The sequence below is a fragment of the Desmodus rotundus genome, chromosome X (assembly GCF_022682495.2).
Source record: "Desmodus rotundus isolate HL8 chromosome X, HLdesRot8A.1, whole genome shotgun sequence".
In the NCBI taxonomy this organism is placed as follows: Eukaryota; Metazoa; Chordata; class Mammalia; order Chiroptera; family Phyllostomidae; genus Desmodus; species Desmodus rotundus.
In genome coordinates, this window is record NC_071400.1 from 82,202,590 (window position 1) to 82,220,649 (window position 18,060).

At 37.2% G+C, this 18,060-nt stretch overlaps 1 protein-coding gene across 4 annotated transcripts in view; it reads left to right on the top strand.

The window, feature by feature from the left end:
* Positions 1 to 17,620, top strand: part of TAB3 (TGF-beta activated kinase 1 (MAP3K7) binding protein 3) — a 60,006-nt gene extending 42,386 nt beyond the window's left edge. For 3 of the 4 annotated variants that reach the window (XM_053917244.2, XM_053917245.2, XM_024557551.4), the window contains 4 exons: positions 416 to 509; positions 3,557 to 3,640; positions 10,412 to 10,513; positions 14,108 to 17,620. In XM_053917244.2, the coding sequence (XP_053773219.1) occupies positions 416 to 509; positions 3,557 to 3,640; positions 10,412 to 10,513; positions 14,108 to 14,256 (429 nt within the window). In that variant the 3' untranslated portion in view covers positions 14,257 to 17,620. Of the gene's footprint in view, positions 1 to 415; positions 510 to 3,556; positions 3,641 to 10,411; positions 10,514 to 14,107 lie in introns of those variants that run through there. The other variant, XR_008425992.1, reaches the window with a different exon arrangement.
* The last annotated feature ends 440 nt before the right edge of the window (positions 17,621 to 18,060 follow it).

Here is an 18,060-nt window from a genome sequence, read left to right on the forward strand (position 1 = left end):
TTAAAATTAGTACGGTTGTAATTCTCACCATCCTGGACAAGACTAAAATAATGGATGTTGCTTGCTTTCAAGGTTCATACTTGTTAGTTTCCCTTGTCATGAAAACATAGAAATAAAATATTCTCAGTGCTCTGATTAAAGTGGTAGTATTTTGTGTGCTAGAACAGTCTAGTATTTTAGCCCACCACGTTATGTGCAGATTTTGTTTATATGTGGCCGTACTGATGTCCCCATTGTACCTGACTATTCCTTGAAAAATATAACACATAGGACTTCTTAAACATGCCCTGTTATGGACTAAGGCCATATTCTTGGTAATAACCAATCAGAACGATTAAACATGAATAGCAGTTCTTAAATGTTGGGCTTGATAATGACTTTCCCACAATTGCTATTTTGGGTCCTTTCTTACTAGCCTGAGGAAATGACAAGATTGAGAAGCATGAACAGACAACTCCAGATAAATGTTGACTGTACACTGAAAGAAGTTGACCTCCTTCAATCTAGAGGTATAGAATTGATTATTTGGTAAACCATAAGTAATAGTGTGGTATTTTAAGCTGCTTAAATAGCAATCATTTTGGTTTTGTAGACTTAAGAGACAGTTTTTATCCATTATAAGATTACAGTCCTGGTAAACAGATCCCTCCACCCCATGGCTGGAGGTCAGAGTGCGGTTCAAAAAGTAAGTTTTACTTTGGTGATTTCACCATTAAGTCCGTTCTGTGTTGTTACTCTGCATTTATCCTCTTTCAGTCGTTTACTATAAATTACAGGTTTTAATTCTAAAACTTAGTAGGTCCATTTTATGTGAGTCATCTAAAATACTTGGAAAAATAGGGATCCCAAATCAGAATATCAGATTTCTGGTTTTAAAGAAAATTCCATATGGCGATTTTTTATTTTATATTACATAAAAACATGGAACTATACCTTAGAGTTTTCAGGAGTTTTTTGTTTGTTTTTCTTTTTCTTTTTTTGGCTTTCTTATAGAAGGATACTACAGTAGAAGCTCTCTTAACTGACTTTCATTTACGTAGCTCACCAGGGTAGAGATGTTCTTCACTTCCTCTGCAAACTATACTGACAGAGCCCACAGCCACTGCAGGGCCCTGCCCGGAAGCCACATGCTGGCATGTCTGTGTACGATTGGAACTGTCCGCTTACCAAGACTCAGCTGTGCCCTTTCGTGCTAGTTATTAAAATGATGGAAGTCAGGAAAAGCTGCTTTTCCTATAAAAATCAAAGGCAAAACCCTTTTAAAGACCCAAAGGCAAATCAAATAGGGACTGTGCATTAGATAATGGGTGAAAGCTACTGTAAAGGGTTAAGGGGGAAATTAAACATCTAAGAGGTTTCTGTCGTCAAATTAAATGATCTTAGAGTGCCTTTCTTGCTCCATCCTGAAGAAGTGAAAATAAAGATCAGGGTTCAGCAAAGTAGCCTGCTGCCTGTTTTTCAAAATAGTTTTAATAGAACATAGCCATTCCATTTCTTTGCATATTGCCCTGGACTGCTTTTGCGCTTCAGTGGCGCAGTTGAGGGCTTTGCAACAGTGACGGTATTACAGGTCCACAGTGCCTAAGGTGTTTATCATCTCACTTTGTAGAAAAAGTCTGCCCACCACACTTTAGCTCAGCACGGGTGTAGTTTATATAAGACGATATAGAACCTCCACTGAACAGATGGGTAAAGAAAAGGTCTTGGTCCAACATTAAAATATTGCCATATTTATATATTTTGCTACATTAAAGTTACATGTAATTTTTCTTAACAATTCCATGTTTTAGTCAGCCCCACCTTACTGTTCTTAATTATGGCTGCTAAGAGAGCTTCTACTGTATTTTAAGAGGTATACATAAAATTACTCCATTGCCATTTTTTAGGCAAGGTTAAATAGTAGAAGCAGGGAAACCTAAAGGCCATGGAACTGTCTGAATACAAGTAAGTTTGAATGGGAAAGTTGAAGGATCTAGTTAGGTGCCCTTACAGTTATTTTCAGAGGCCTAGTTACTCTACAGCCTAGTAGCTTTAAGCAATGAAAGCGTTACTATGCATAATGTAGTGGTTATATAAACTATTGCTACTCTATTAGAAGACAGCATTGAATTTTTTTTTTTTTTTGCTTTTGTGTTCTTTGAAGCAAAGCAAACAAACATTTGGTTAGGGTATTTATAGTAACCTAATGGGATCTAGAAATTGGAACATCAGCTGTAACTTAAGTAATTGAAGAAATACATATGAAGTATCTTAAAACATATAAAGATCTAATTAATATACCAAATAGCATTGTGGCTTTCATGAGCAGCCATAGGAATTATTTTCAGAAAATATCTTAAAGTAGCATACACAAATGGATAAAAGCATTTGTAGTAGGACGTGCAAGGGAAACCACTATTAAGATTTTATAAGTGAAGAGCTGTGTTTTTGGTCTCCATTGGACAACAAAGAGCTCTTTTTGGTGCTTAAGCATTTCTAAATCTCTACTCTTCCATGCTCTGGGCGAATTTTATATATATAAATTTCCAATCTAAACTTTTAGGTGAGAGAAAGAATGTAGACATTTGGGGGACATTTAGATTAGATGCAAATCAGTGTATGATTTGCTGAAAAGCAGCTTTATTGTCTTTTGGTGAGGAAAAATTTTGCTGGGAAAAAAGTAGGTCTAGAAATCAAGAGATCCAATATATTTGAACTTCATCAATGCCATATACCATCCTCTGGCAATAAGCATGGGTACAGTTATAAAGCTTAATTAGCGTTGTGCAGAATGAGGAGATTGCGGTGCTAGGTTCACAGAAGTGGAGGTAGGACCAAAAGCTGGCCCTGGATCAAAACTGACCTTGGAGGAGTCCTGGCAGGAGATGGGGCTGAAGTAGACACTAAAAATGTTCACTCCCTGATCTAGTAAGGAGGAGAAAATTTTGTGGCAAGACAAAATTCTCAGGGACTGTTCTGTTATCCTCAAATTGGCACTGTATCATCTTTTATCATCAATAAATCTGTAGGCGACATTTAACATTCTTTTTTTTTTTTTTGAAGATAGGTATCCATGACCTGCTGATACCAACACTTGAAAAATCTGTAAATGTACATATTTGGGATCTTTAATAGTTGAATTTACAATAGATTAAATATTATTAATAGGTAAATTAAGAAAGAGATGGAATTGAGCTTTCACTGTTTAAATCTTAAGGTTTGTTCACTAAAATCAAAACAAACAGAAAGAGAAAACAGTTCAACCATCCTTTCATTTCTCACCTTCATTTACCTCCCTAAATGTGCCGACATGCTTAATTCTGCCGAAAGAGACTAGCTTCACAGTAAGAAACACATTCCTGTAGGCGGACACTAGAGAGACACTGATGTGTTAGTTTGCTTGGGTCTTTTCTCACAATGATAAAATAATTTCAGTGGCAAGTGAGTAGGGTAATATAATGAGTTCTGAAACCCTAGAGAACAGTTTTCCCTTCTTACAAGTTTAATATCTATAACAAAAAATTCAAGTAACTAGAGAAATAACCCTAAATGCCTGGTGATTTTATTTTTTTTATAGGAAACTTTGACCCGAAAGCCATGAATAATTTTTATGACAACATCGAACCTGGCCCAGTGGTACCACCCAAGCCATCTAAGAAAGGTGAGTAGCGAAATGTCACAAACATCATACAAATAAATATGAAAATTCTTTGGGAGTTCACATTTACTGCTGAAAAAATTTCCATTAGAGATATTCATTAACTTGTTCATGGCAATAATAAAATGTCCCCAAACTTTATTAATTTATTAATTAACTCCTAGAATTATTGTCAAAGATTATTGAATAGGATATTTTTTAAGTTGACCATATTATATTATATTATATTATATTATATTATATAGTTAAAATTTACCCAGCACTGTAGAAACTATAATCCTAAAAGATAGTTCCTACTAAATAATGAGAATTGTAAAGGTCTTGTGTTAGAATGGAAAGTTTGATTTGAGTAGATCTGAGATTATTTAACAGGCCACAGAAGCCTCCTTGTGCACTCAGCAGGCGAGCACAACAGACCTTACCTACACAAATCCAAGATTTGGAGAGATTGCTTTTGGGTAACTGTTAAATCATTTTATTTTCATGTAATATTAAAGATATCAAATCTCTTATAATTTTTATGTATCAAATGTTTAATTGGCATTTTATTATCTTAAACTATTTTGAATTAAATCAGTCATTGAATTTAAACTTTTTCTGCCCCATTATTTTGAATTAAATCAGCCATTGAATTTAAACTTTTTCTGCCCCATTATTTTTTTTTTAAAGATTTTATTTATTTATGTTTAGAGAGAGAAGGGAGGGAGAAAGAGAGGGAGAGAAACATCCATGTGTGGTTGCCTCTCACGTGTCCCCTACTGGGGACCTGGCCTGCAACCCATATACTTGTGCCTAGACTGGGAATTGAACCACTGACCCTTTGGTTCTCAGGCCGACACTCAGTCCCTGAGCCACACCAGCCAGGTTTTCTGCCCTATTCTTGTTAATGGCCCATGTTATTTTATAAATATAATTCTCAAGACTGAGCTAAAGTATGCATTTCAGATCTTAATCCTTAAGGCTTTAAGCAACTCAAAATAGAATGATCATGAAGACATTTTTTTTGGAATGTCTTACTTTTACCCTTACATTTTAAAATCTGACCAGAATTATTATTAATCAGAGAATGTGTAAATTCTGTCTAAATAACATTACCTGACCTAAATTACTTAAATATTTATTTTAAAGCTCAGTACAGAGTGTTTTTAAGTATTTCACTTATAAGTTGCAACACGGTATCTGTTCTTCTTACTGTTTATTACTACCATGGATATTTCATCTGATGTGCATTTAAAATAGCCTACTAATTTCTAAGAAGGGCGCAAAGAAGAATTTTAGTGGTTGACTGCCAAGCATCAGATTTCGCACTATGGCAACATTATATACAGCTTCAAGTTGAAAGTCACTGGGTTACATACCATTGATCACTTTCTTTAAAAAAAAAAAATTTTTATTTATTTTTAGAGACAGGGGAAGAGAAGGAGAGAAACATTAATCAGTTGCCTGCAACCTAAGCCTGTGCTCTGACCGGGAATCGAACCAATGCCTGTTCAGTTTGCAGGCCGGTACTCAATGCACTGAACCACACCAGCCAGGGCTAACATATGAATCTGTAAACTTGATTTTGCCTCAGTGTCTACTAAGGGAGGGTTACTTACTGATAATCCTTTAGATAGATACTGGATAAAGTTTATCCAATAGATAAACTTAAGTTAATTGATTCAAGGGCTGTCATGGAGGAATCACCCTGTTTAAGGGAGTGCATTGAAAAGTTGTTCTCTGGGAACGGAAGACCAAGTTGGCAGGAAATGGTGGACGATATATACACCTTGAGCCACCTCATTAGCATATATTCTCAGGTATGGTCTGGACGGCCCACCATAAATAACAGAGAGGCTTCTATCACTTGGGAATCTTCAAGATTTTAGAGTTTATCTCCGGGGAGCCAGGGACAAAGCTAGACCTCTTTGGGCAGGTGTTAAAGTAGTGCTTAGAAGGAAATTTATAGTTTTAAATGCTAGTAGTATAAGACAAGAAGATCTAACATCAGCCCTGGTTGGTATAGCTCAGTGGATTGAGCACAGGCCTCTGAATCAAAGGGTCACTGATCCAATTCCAAGTCAGGGCACATGCCTGGATTGCAGGCTGGGTCACCATTTGTGGGCACATGAGAGGCAACCACACATTCATGTTTCGCTCCCTCTCTTTCTCTTTCCCTTCCCCTCTCTCTGAAAATAAATAAATAAAGTTTTTTTAAAAATTAAAAAAAAAAGATCTAACATCACTGATCTAATATTCCACCTCAAGAAACTAGGAGAGATAAGACTAGCCAATAAGATAGAAAACAGAAATAACAAAGCCAAAAGTTTGACCTCTGAAAGAAACAAAATCAGAAAGTTCTAAAGTCAACTGATTAGGAAAACAAATTACCATAACCATAATGGGTTACCCATTAAAATAATAAGGGAGTATGATGGACGCTTTTATGCCAATAAGCTCGACACTTTAGATGAAATTGACACACTCCTTGAAAAATGTAACCGACAAAACTGAAAACAAGATGAAATAGAAGTATTAATAGCTTATACATTAATACATGTATAAGATATTGAATCTGTTATCAAAAATTTTCCCACGAAGAGAACTCCAGACTATCAAACATTTAAGGATGAGATAATACCAGTCTTCCATAAACTCTTTGAGAAAATAAAGGAGGAAGGAAAGCTTTCCTTTTTTTTTTTTTTTTTTTTTTTTTTAGTGGAGCTGGCAGAACCCTGATTCCAAAACTCGATAAAGACATTACCTACCTACTGCCTCCAAAAGAAAACAAAATTATAGATCAATATCACTGATGTACATAAAAGCAAAAAAGCCTTCATTAAATATTTATAATATATAAAAAAGATAATACAGCATGACCAAGTTGGGTTTAGCTCAGGAATGTAACATTAAAGTAAAGGAGAAAAAGTGCACGGTCATTTCACTAGAATCAGCTGACAGAAAGGCATCTGGCAGTTCAGCAGCAACTGCAGGACACATGATTATTTGCAAAGAATACCTAAGGGTACTGAAAAACAACTATTAGAACTCATAAATGAATTTAACAGGGTCTTGGGAGGTGAGGTCAGTATACAAAATACATATTTTTATCTTTTTCATTTCATTTTCCAGTGGTTTGCTGATATATATTCACAATACCATCAGTAACACCAACTGAATAAATTTAATCCAGGATATGTACCATGGCAACTATAAACACTGCCAAAAGGAAATTGAAGACCTAAATAGAGTAATATACCATATTCATGATTAAATGAATATTGTTAAGATAACTATTCCTCCCATGTTGGTTTTGTAGATATAATGCAATACTGATTATAACTCCACTAGGCCTTTGTCTTGTTTTGGTAGAAGTTAGTAAACCAGTTCTAAAATTCACGTGGAAATGCCAAAGACTTAGGACATTGAAAACAATGTTAGTAAAGAAGAGCGAAGTTGGAAGTCTTATGCTAAACAACTTCAGGACTTAACTATAAAGCTGCACTAGCATAGGCATAAAAAAATGGATAATTGCAACAGAATAGAGCATCCAGGTGTAGACCCTCACACTGTCATTAAATTTTTGACAAAAGCACCTAAGCAACTAATGGAAAAGGAAAAGTCTTTTCAATAACCTGTGCTGGAAGAACTGGATATCCATGTGGGGAAAAAACCAAAGTTTAATCCTTACGTCATACTGGACACAAAAATTTGAGATAGTTCCTACACACCTCAGGGTTAGAGCTGAACTATAACGCTTCCAGAATAAAATGTAGAGTATCTTTGCAACTCAGACGTAGGTAGAGATTTTCCGACCGGACACAGGAAGCATTGAAGCCTTCTGCTTCTCAAGAGACACTACTGAGGCAAGCCACAAACTGGGAGAAAATATTTGCAAAATGGGTCTGGTACAGAACCGGTATCAAGAATATATAAAGAACTATGACAATAATAAAAAGCCCAATTACAAAAAGGGGCAAAACATTTGAGCAGACGCTTCACAAAGGAATATATGTAGAAGTGGCCGATGTGCACACGGAAAAACTCAACTTGAGAAGAGAGTAGGGAATGCACATTAAAATCCCGACATGCCACCTCTCACCCCCCGGAATGGCTAAAATCCCAAATTTTGGAAAACGTTTTGGCGGTTTTGTCGTAAAACCATTCACCTGCCCTACAGCCCATCAATAATTCTACTTCTAAAAATTTATACGAGATAATCTAAAGCATATGTTTACAAAATGACTTGGTTTTTTAGAAGTTTCATACCATTTTTATTCACAATAACCAAAAACTGGAAACAAACCAAGTGTCCATCAAAAGATGAATGGATAAACGAATTGATACAGTCACACCATGGAGTAATACTCAGCACAAAACTAAGTTACTGATACATGAATCTCGACATAATGCTAAGTGAAAGAAATCAAATACAAATACATACTATATGATTCTGTTTATATGAAATTCCAGATAGAACAAGCTAAATTAATTTATGGTAATAAAACATATATATCAGAACTGTGCTTGGAGATTAACTGAGAAAAGGACTGGGGAGATTTTCTGGGCCGATAGTAGTAGTCTAAATCTTGGTAGGGATTTGGATTATCCAGATGCGTTTGTTAAAACTCATCATAGTAAACTTAAGGTTTCTGTATTTTATTGTATAAGTTTTACCTCAAACATTCACAAAGAAAATACAAGGAAAACTTTGAAGTAGAGAGCCCATATAAGTCAGTGTTCTAGCAGTGGTGATAGAATTTTTGCAGATAATGTCATTCTGCCTTCTGTCTTTGAGAGCAGTACCATGTGTTTGAGTTGAGTCTCAGCTAGGAATTGCAGGGCTTGCATTAATATGCCATTAATATCAAGTTTCATCTAGCTCCCGACAAGTACTTCTACACTAAAAAGGCTCTTTCTAAAACTGATATTGGATAGTCATTTAGAGTTTGTTGTAATGGGATTCCAATTACCATCAATTTTCTTAAATACGCAGATGGATTATGTAGATAGATGTTTGATGCCACAGAGGGAAGACGTGAGTCCTACGCAAGCAGTCTGTGCTCTACAATATAGTTTTAATTGAAAGCCTAGAAGGCCATCTGAAGTAACATCTTCACTATAAATGGATCTCTACTTAGCAATCTCATTGAGTTTTAATTATATAATAATATACACTATTGGTGAGAGTATAAAATGGTGCTGTTATATACCCTCTAGTTTTTAAACCTTTCACCTTTTTCTATTAAAATTTATAAATAGAACTTGGTTAAATTCTATAATTCTTTTATGTTTTAGATCTTATTTTATTTTTAGAGGGAAGGGAGGGAGAGAAACATCAATGTGAATTCTGTCATTCCTTAGGAAGCCTTTTCATAACAGATTTAGTTGGCTATTTGGTTTTCTCTGCGAAGTCAAATTTGGCTGCCTGGGAACTTGAAAGGTCCCCAGTTTGATTCCTGGTCAGGGCACATGCCTGGGTTGTGGGCCAGGTCCCCAGTTGGGGGCCTGCAAGAGATAACTGATTGATGTTTCTCTCCGTCCTCTTCCTCACTTCACCTCTCTCTAAAACAATAAATCTTTAAAAAGGATAAAGTATAAATTTTTAAAAACTAAATTGGCCTTTATCTAGTTTGATCTAAGTCATCTTGCATACTGTTTAAATTTAAAAAGCAACTAAAATGATGGGTAGAATTGTTTTATTAGAATAAATGTCTTGGTGTTGTTATAATTATGTACAAGGCCAGGTGGAATATAGACGTTCATCTGATTGAATAGTAAGTGTGATAATTAAAGATAGAGAATGAGAAGTAGAAAGGGGGGCAGAAATTCGCACTGGATTATGTGCTTAAGCAATACAGTGCACAGGTAAGCTCCTCAGAAATCCCCAGTCTGTGCGCCAGAGAGGTGACCAGTGATCGCTGCTGTAAGATGCGCAAGCTAAGTAAGGGTCGGTGAGAAAGGAGGTATGTGATGCTATAAAGTGCTTTACAAATCTAAGAAGTAGAGCTTTTTACCTTATGATAATGGAGTGCTTTTGGGGCCTAAGCCCCACCCTCAGGACTCTGCAGCACCGGTCTCCGAAGGCCGGCTGTACTAACTAGTATGGCAACTGCTTATGGGCTAAGAACTGGGTAGAAAGTGCAAACTCTGTTTTTGTTTCTTAAGGGCAAATAATGTGAAGTCTGCCATTTCTCATTTTTATTTAATACAAAGGACTGCTTACAAATGGCCTATTAGTTAACAGACACAATATATTGGGATGCCTGCAGTCCGTGTTGGAGAGTATTTACTGAGCTCTTGCACACGTAGGTAATTGGAATTTATGAAATGATTGGGGAGCATGTATTGTCAGTACGTAGTATTATTTTGAATTGGTTCTGGTTTTTCAAGTGCTGCTATTATCCTTTAATTATAAAGTGCTGTAGTTTAATGTTATTATTGTAATGGGTTCTTTGGTTAGCCTTATATGGGCAATTTCAACCCATTGCATAATCAGGAAATTGCTGAAGTATAATACCCCAAATATGGCTTTCACTTTGACATTTAATCACTGTTTGTACCCCTAACCCACGAGAAAGTGGGAAACTGGTGAAATAAGGTATTTATTCCATGTATTTGGAGAGGATGGAAAAAGTGGTAAGAGCCACTGCTGTCTGTGTAGGCACTTGCCCTCAAAGTATTAAAGGTAACATGAGCTAATAGAAGGGAGGTATACACTCAACCGTGCGCCTTTCAACTCTTCTAAATGAATGGCTTGATCCCTGCTTCCTGGCTTCCCTTTTTCTCATGCAGATTCATCAGACCCCTGCACAATTGAGAGGAAAGCCCGAAGAATTAGCGTGACCTCTAAAGTACAGGCTGACGTCCATGACATCCAGGCAGCAGCTGCAGATGGTTTGTACTTGTGTGTTCAGAGTTTGTGCAAAATGTCCAAAGGCATGTGTCATATAACCCGTGTAGAGTTATCATAAGTAAAGGCCAACTTTTTTTTTTTACTTTAAAAAATACTGTCTCTAGTGAATGTCTTAAGACTGAGCTGTCCAATAGAAATGTTAGCCAGACACATAATTTAAAATATTCTGGGAAATACATTTAAAAAGTAAACAAGGGAAATTAATCTTAATATATTTTAAGATTATCAACGTGTTATCATTTCAATATGAAATCAATATAAATTATTAGTGAGGTATTTTACATTCTTGTTTTCTTTAAGATTTATTCTATTTATTCTTAGAGAGAGGGGAAGGGAGGGAGAAAGGGAGAGAAACATGGATCGGTTGCCCTCTGTACGTGCCCGACCAGGGACCAAACCACAACGCAGGCATGTGCCCCAACCACGAATCCCATGAATCAAACTGATGACCTTTGGCTTTGGAGGACGACACCTGACCAACTGAGTCACACTTGTCAGGACTAACATTCTTTTTTTTTTTTTTCCATGCTAAGTCTTCAAAACCTAGTATATATTTTACACTTACAGTGTGCATCTCAGTTCAGAGTGGCCACATTTCAAGTAGTCTCCACATTGGACAGGTTGCTCTAAGGTAATGGTATCTAGAAAGCAAGGCCAAGTAAACATAACTTGAAAGATGTTATTTCATAACTTCTCACTGAAGTTTTATAATGCTTGTTGCACTTTATCCTGTGCGTCAGTAAAAATATTGTACATGTTTGAGATTTTACAATTATTCTACTTGATCTTTCTTAATATTATATTAGGTTTACAACAAACTAAGCATGAAACTACATTATACTTCATGTAGTTAAAAAAGAAAAGCAAAACAAAACAATTATTCTTTACCCATTGGCCTATTTCCCTCACTGGAAAAATAATAGCTGTCTTTGAAACTGTAAAAGATACTTAGAATTTTTGTAAATTTTAGTTGCATCCTTTCTGAGCATTTTATCTTCTGCGTGCTAATTACTATATAATACAAACAATATTGATTAAATTGATAAGTGCTATTTGTGAGGATGGTCATTTTATGGAACTTCAGCCTATTAAAGGAAAACCTATTTACTTCAGTTTTCATTGTGTATAAATATTCTCATTGTTTTGTTTTTATTTTCCATGAGGCCTGAAATGTCTTAACTTGTAAACTATTCCATAAAGATTTCATACCTGTAAGTCAAATGAAAATAGACATCTAAAATGTATTTTGGGTTTTAGATGCTTCTATTTAAACAGTACTTCCTTATGATGAAATGAGCAGTGTCTTTTTTTAGGACCAACAATAATTCTAAATTAGGTGACTTTTAAATATATTTTTTGAGAAGTTAACTTCACAGTGATTTCTTTTTCCAAATTAAATTGTTAGGTTACTGGAGGGTAGCAAATACACCACCCCAAAGCATGCCTCCGGCATTAGGGTTATTTTGAGAAACTGCAGGTGCAAGAGAAATTCTGAAAACAGAAGTTACCCTTTTGTAAGGGACATTTACATTTACAAAGGCAATCTCCATTTGTAAGGGTGTCTCCGGTGACTCCATCTCAAGAGAATGTTAGCGGTGGAGAAAGACAGCTACTTAAATCTGCATAACAGACCGTACCCTTGTTTACTGTGCTTTCGGTAGTTACATCTTCCACTACCGGCTTTCCCGCCCCCAATATCTCTTTGTCTTTAGCTGGAGGTGTTAATTACATTGGTGGTTTGGGCCATCTTGGGCAGTTACTCAGTTTTCCTGGGTCTCTCCCATGTATCTGTGAGGTATACGTGTTATTAAACTTGGGTTTTTTTTTTTCTTCTGTTAATCTGTCTTTTATATCGAGAGGGTCTCAGCTAAGAACTCAGAGAAAAATTTTCCTCCCTTGTACTAAATAGTGAAAAGAGTCCCCAGGTATCCTGGATTAGTTAGGTTTATGTAGCTTAGAGAAAAGAGGAATTTGACAAACTTTTTCACACTAAACATTTGCACTACTACCATCTAAAATTGAAGCTACATTTAGAGTTAGCATACCAACATGGAATGTAACAGTTTAAGGGTTAAACATCTTAGATTTTCTCACTCTGTGATAAATACATTATAAATGTTCAGTTTTCAGGGCATTTTGTTTCATTAAATGGTAGAGATCACTATATGCGAGAGGATCTTTTCTGGAAATGAACGGCATTTAGAACATTTTTCCTCTAACAGAAGGCTTTGGCAATGTGCTTTTTATTCCTCCATGAGACAAAAAAAGAAAACTACTAAAGGGTGATAATTCCAGAAGAACAGGACTGTATCCTTTTTATAGTCACAGGAATAGGCTGGAGAAGCCAGTGGTTTTCTCTTCTATCGTGAGGCTGAAATCACCTCCTGATTGAGTCCAAGCCTTAAGCTTGTGGTGACGTTCAGGGTTTAACACCCAGTTCTCTTAACCCCTTGGTGAATGTTCACACCAGCCACTCATCATTGAAGACAGATTGGTAAACCACAGTCAGCTCATTAACTTCCATGGAAGATATGCTTCACCCCCAAATGGTCACTGATTAAAACTTCCCCGGATCTCAGTTTCTTTTATTACCTGCTTAAGAAGGCTGCTTACCTTAGATCATTTCCAGTAGACAGTGAGGATTTTCCTGTGTTTTATTGGTGAATTTTCAGACTCCCTGACCTTGCTCCAGATTCCAGGGTAAATTCCACCCGCTGATCTTTAGCCTCTGTTAGCCTCTGTTCCTGACCCCACTTCCAGTAGGGACTGTTCCTGAAAGGGAGGATTTACAGATTGGACTCTAGAAGCAAAGATCTTTTTTTTGAGCACAAGTCCAGAGAGAATGAGGACCTAGGAATACTGTAAGTTTCAAAAATTTCAAACATCAAATCCCAAGCACCAACATAAGGATGCCAGGTATAGACATTTTAAAAATAGACATTAAAAAAAAAAAACCTAATAGGTAGGAAAGGATCTGAGAATAAAGGGTCATCGTTTATATTGTATCAGTTTAGCTTAATGAAAAACCAACTGCACGGTCTTTATCTTTCACTTTTCACCATACTAGGGGGAAAACGCTGTTGTGAACTCTTACTGCCGTTATTATTGGACACAGGCCTGCTGTGAGGCTGCAGGTCCCCTGGAAGGTGCACCTTCAATCAGAGGGTTAATGCAGCGTGGCTAGTGTGGGGGGGGGGGGGGGCGGGGGTTCACAGAGGGCTAAAGATGGGACATGCTGTGAAACATTCCATTTTTTCATTTGGCTGGGATAACTACCCCACTGTCTGTGGATAATGAGCTAGGAAGGTAATCTTAATCCATGCTGGACTTCGGTCTTACAGCAAAGAAGTAAATTGTTTAGAACAAAGTCAGTTATATATCGTAAACTTCTTCTTTGGTAATGCGTTTCCAGTGGCTGCATATGCTAACTGGCTTTCACACTAGGTAAGATGTGAAGCTACCTCCCTTGGGGGTTTTTGGGGGTGGGGGGAGGGGGGATAGTTTTTCATTTTAGTTTGGATTCTACTTGGAAAAAAAGTCATTGTCTTCTCTGTTTTCATCCTAACTTCCCTCAGAGCATCTACCCGGCTCCAAACTGAGTTCTCGGACACAATCCCGAGATGAAGACTACGAAGGGGCACCTTGGAATTGCGACAGCTGCACCTTCCTGAACCACCCCGCGCTGAATCGCTGCGAGCAGTGCGAGATGCCCCGGTACACCTGAGTCCCGGACGGTCTGCACCACGCTGACAGTGCAGCTGAGCGCCAGTTAGAAGAAAAGGAAACCGTGGGAATCTTCGTCTGTCCAGCCTTTCCATTTCAGATTACATAGGGGGAGGAGAGTGGCGCCGTAGCCGCCTGTGCTCACTACAACAAAATGCGGGAGGGTTTTTTTCCCCCTTTCTTAACTCATTACAGAGACACAGAAAGGGATACTTGAAACTGGGGAAGGATTCACTCCTGAAAGAATGTACACAGAGAAGTCAAGAACTCTTCTGTGGAATCCCATTTATTCAAGTTACTGCTGAGTGGCCCTTATTTTATAAACTAGAACTTTGAATCACGGTATGACATGTTACAGTTTCTGCAGACAAGCTGTGAATCCCCAGAGCAGACTTCCCCGGTCACAGCTCTCTGGAAAACCAAGGCTCCCGTGCTTTTTCCTGTTGCTTCCTACTGAAGGGAAGGACAGGAAAAAGCACTCAGAATACGATTGGGGGTGGGGGTGGGTGGCAAAATAATAAGAGTATTTGTAATTGCTGCTTTTTTCAGAGGTAATTTCCAACACACAAACAAGATGCTTTAAAATGTGATTTGTAGTAGTCAGGAATTAGGCATATTGCGTGCCCTTTGTCGGAAGTACAATCAGAGGTGATGAGATACCTTTTGCTTGTACGATGATTCAGCAAGCTATATCAACACTGGTAACTAAGACCTAATTACACCACGTAAATAGATTTTTTTTAAGTTATTGCATGCTTTTATTAGGTCACTGGTTTTCAAAATAACAAGTCCTTACAAAGTATGATTTTATGAATGACCTTCTCATAAAACTGTGCTTTGCCAGTAGCACAGTGAATGTATGCCAAATGTAAAGCCATTCCAAAATCCATTTGGAAATCTTGGTCTCAGCTGTGGTTCTCTACAAGAAATATTTGCAGTGCACAGGGCCTCCGTCCCGTCCCCCCCGCTTTCAGTTTTGTGAGGAATTCATGATGTTTACAGCACAGATAATACTTTGTGCCATAATCCTAACTTAGCTGAAAGAAAATCAATATTCAATAAATATTTATTTGCACATACATTAATAAATCAGTGAGGGCAGTTACAGTTGGCCAATGTCATAAAATTGCACACTTGGGAAGGAAGAGAAAGCCAGTCAAGAAACAGGATTCAGAAAAAGGTGAATACGTAGGACTTTGAAACTGAGAGCTTTTCAAATTTAACATACCGTGTTCAGAAAATAACACTGAGTTTGTTCAAATAGTTCACATGATACTGAAGCACTCCTTATTTATGAAACTAGAACTTTTGGATGTGCATAACTGAAGAGATAGAAAACTGTGTGATTCACTAGAATGCACCACTGGAAAATTATTAAGACATTTCATGAAGGTCTCTACCATTGAGAATTGGATTTTGGAATCTTTTTTGGGGGGTAAATATAAAGAGCAATAAAATGGGTAGGTTTTCTAATCCTTAAGGATTTTTAAACCTGTGGTTATGACTTTAGGGAATACTCACTCCCCCTGCTCCACACACACACACCCACCAAGCTGTTACTCTATTAGAATTTGGCAGTAAACTCTGGCAGATCTGGAAAAATAAGCTGCACTTGATAGCATAACAAAACCAAAGGCATGACAGTGCATCATAGTCTTCCATCAAAATCATACTTCCACACTCCAAAGTGTGGCCATGTAATTACACTGATAAACATCTCATACAACAGCTGTGGCAGAACTGTGAAAATAATGGTGAGAAAGCAGATGGACGTAAAAGCATTGACCTGAAAACAGCGTTCTTGAAAGACTTGTGACACTGGTAACTGTCAGTCTCTGATAACAGTCTCTCCCGTCCTATCGTTCTGTAATAGGCCAGTGCCTTTGCCTTTGTACCGTTTCATGTCTCTTCCGGGGTTGGTGGACCCCATTTGGTCTTCAGTAACAATTTAGTTGGGGGAATACATATACAGCTTGGTGTTCTAGCTGAAGGTTTACCAGTATTCTTAGTGATCTGCTGAGGTGGCAGTCATTAACTTGGCAGTCAATTGAAAATGAAAGCATGTATGAAAACAGTTTGATGCTTTATTAAAACCTCGTAGATGACTTTAAAACTATTGCATGAACCTACATCCAAGTTACAAGCTGCTATCATCCAGTAGATGCATGGTTCCAGCCCTTTGGTGGCATATCTAGTCAATCATTGTTTTCACCTGCCAGGAAAACTGAGCCACCAGTCTGTCTGACAGTGGTAGAGGGTGGTGTATGCGACGTCAGATTGATTTTCAGGAGGTTTTTTCATCCGTGTTCATTCCTGATTGTGCACAATTTCATACACCAACAGAGGCTGTATTCCATTTTTGAACTAAGCAAAATCATTTGACACAGATACATCTGATACATTTCACCGCGTCCCATCTATCCACTACTTCTTGCCTGTGACCAGTTTGAAGAATTAGGTCAACTTTCAAGGTGCCTTTTCAAAAGGATCTCCTAGTCAGACTGCCCTGCGCACGACCGGCATGTGAACGGCAGCGCACGGACTGGCTGGCGCCTGCCCGCTGAGGGGAGCCTGTGCTCTTCGGATCGATTGGTGCACTTCTTGTTTCTCTTAAAAGTTTTGTTCCTAACACACAGACCTAACTACACATTTGAAATTATTTCACTTTTGTAAACTGGGTTTGTAGAAAGCACATTTACCATTTTGTTAAAGTACATTGCCTCCTAAGTTGTGGAGGTCTTAAAAGTTTATAGAGGTAATAGAGGACCCAGAAACTTTCTAGGCGTTGTAAATGTTGCAAATTGATAACGACCTTATTTGGGAGAGGGTAGAGGCAGGGAGTTTTAAAGAAACAGAAATGCGTTGTTAAAAAAAAAAAAAAAAAAAGTAGTTTTAGAGCAGATTAATGATGTTGGGGAAAGTGTTGCTAATTTGTTTATTTCCCTGAAAGAAATGGGATGTGTGATGAGCAATTTAATAACTTTTAAGGAGCTGGTCTCAATTTTAGTACTTTTTAATTATTTGCTTAAATTTTGTCATCGCTTTGTCCCAGTTCTCTAGGGTTCGTATCCAACTTTCTGTGGCAACTCAAGTTTTATATAGTATTTTTCAAGGTAATTGTAATGTCTGATGGTATAAACAAAAAGAATATAAGGTATAGGGAGATTGTTCTTTGAAAATATCAACAATGTATCCTGGAATGTGAAGATGTCCCCTTATAGTTAATATTGATTTATTTTAATATTGTAGTCATTGCGCAGACTTTGAATGACTTCATGTTACAGTGTGTGTATGTATATCTGTAGAGAAGGAAAAAATGATAATTGAAATGTTACTTTAAAAGCAAACAATAAATTGGGCACTGTCTGTTGCGCCACTACTGTATGTTTCTGAAAGAATTAGCAGTATTTTCTTATTGTAAAAGTTAATTGTGATGACATTTTCACATTCACCAGACATACATTTTTTCCTGTAGTATGTGCATCCCCGAATATTTAAAACAAGTAGATTTTGCATGGCATGGGCACTCAGAGATAATAGAATGACTCAATTTTAATTTTTAAAGCCATGAAAAGTGAGACTGAACAATACTTATGACACCCCATGTCCATGTTTCCCTACTGTAAAAGAATTGATCAGTTTCTTCATTAAAACAGCAAGAACCTACTAAATCTTGTAAATACCATGTCTCTTAGATTTCTGTGTATGCTGTGAATCAAATTATTTTGAAGTGAAGTTGTACAAAGGTATTTTAAAAGGCTATGCATGCATCGTACCTCCAAACTACATATTCGGAAAGTCAACG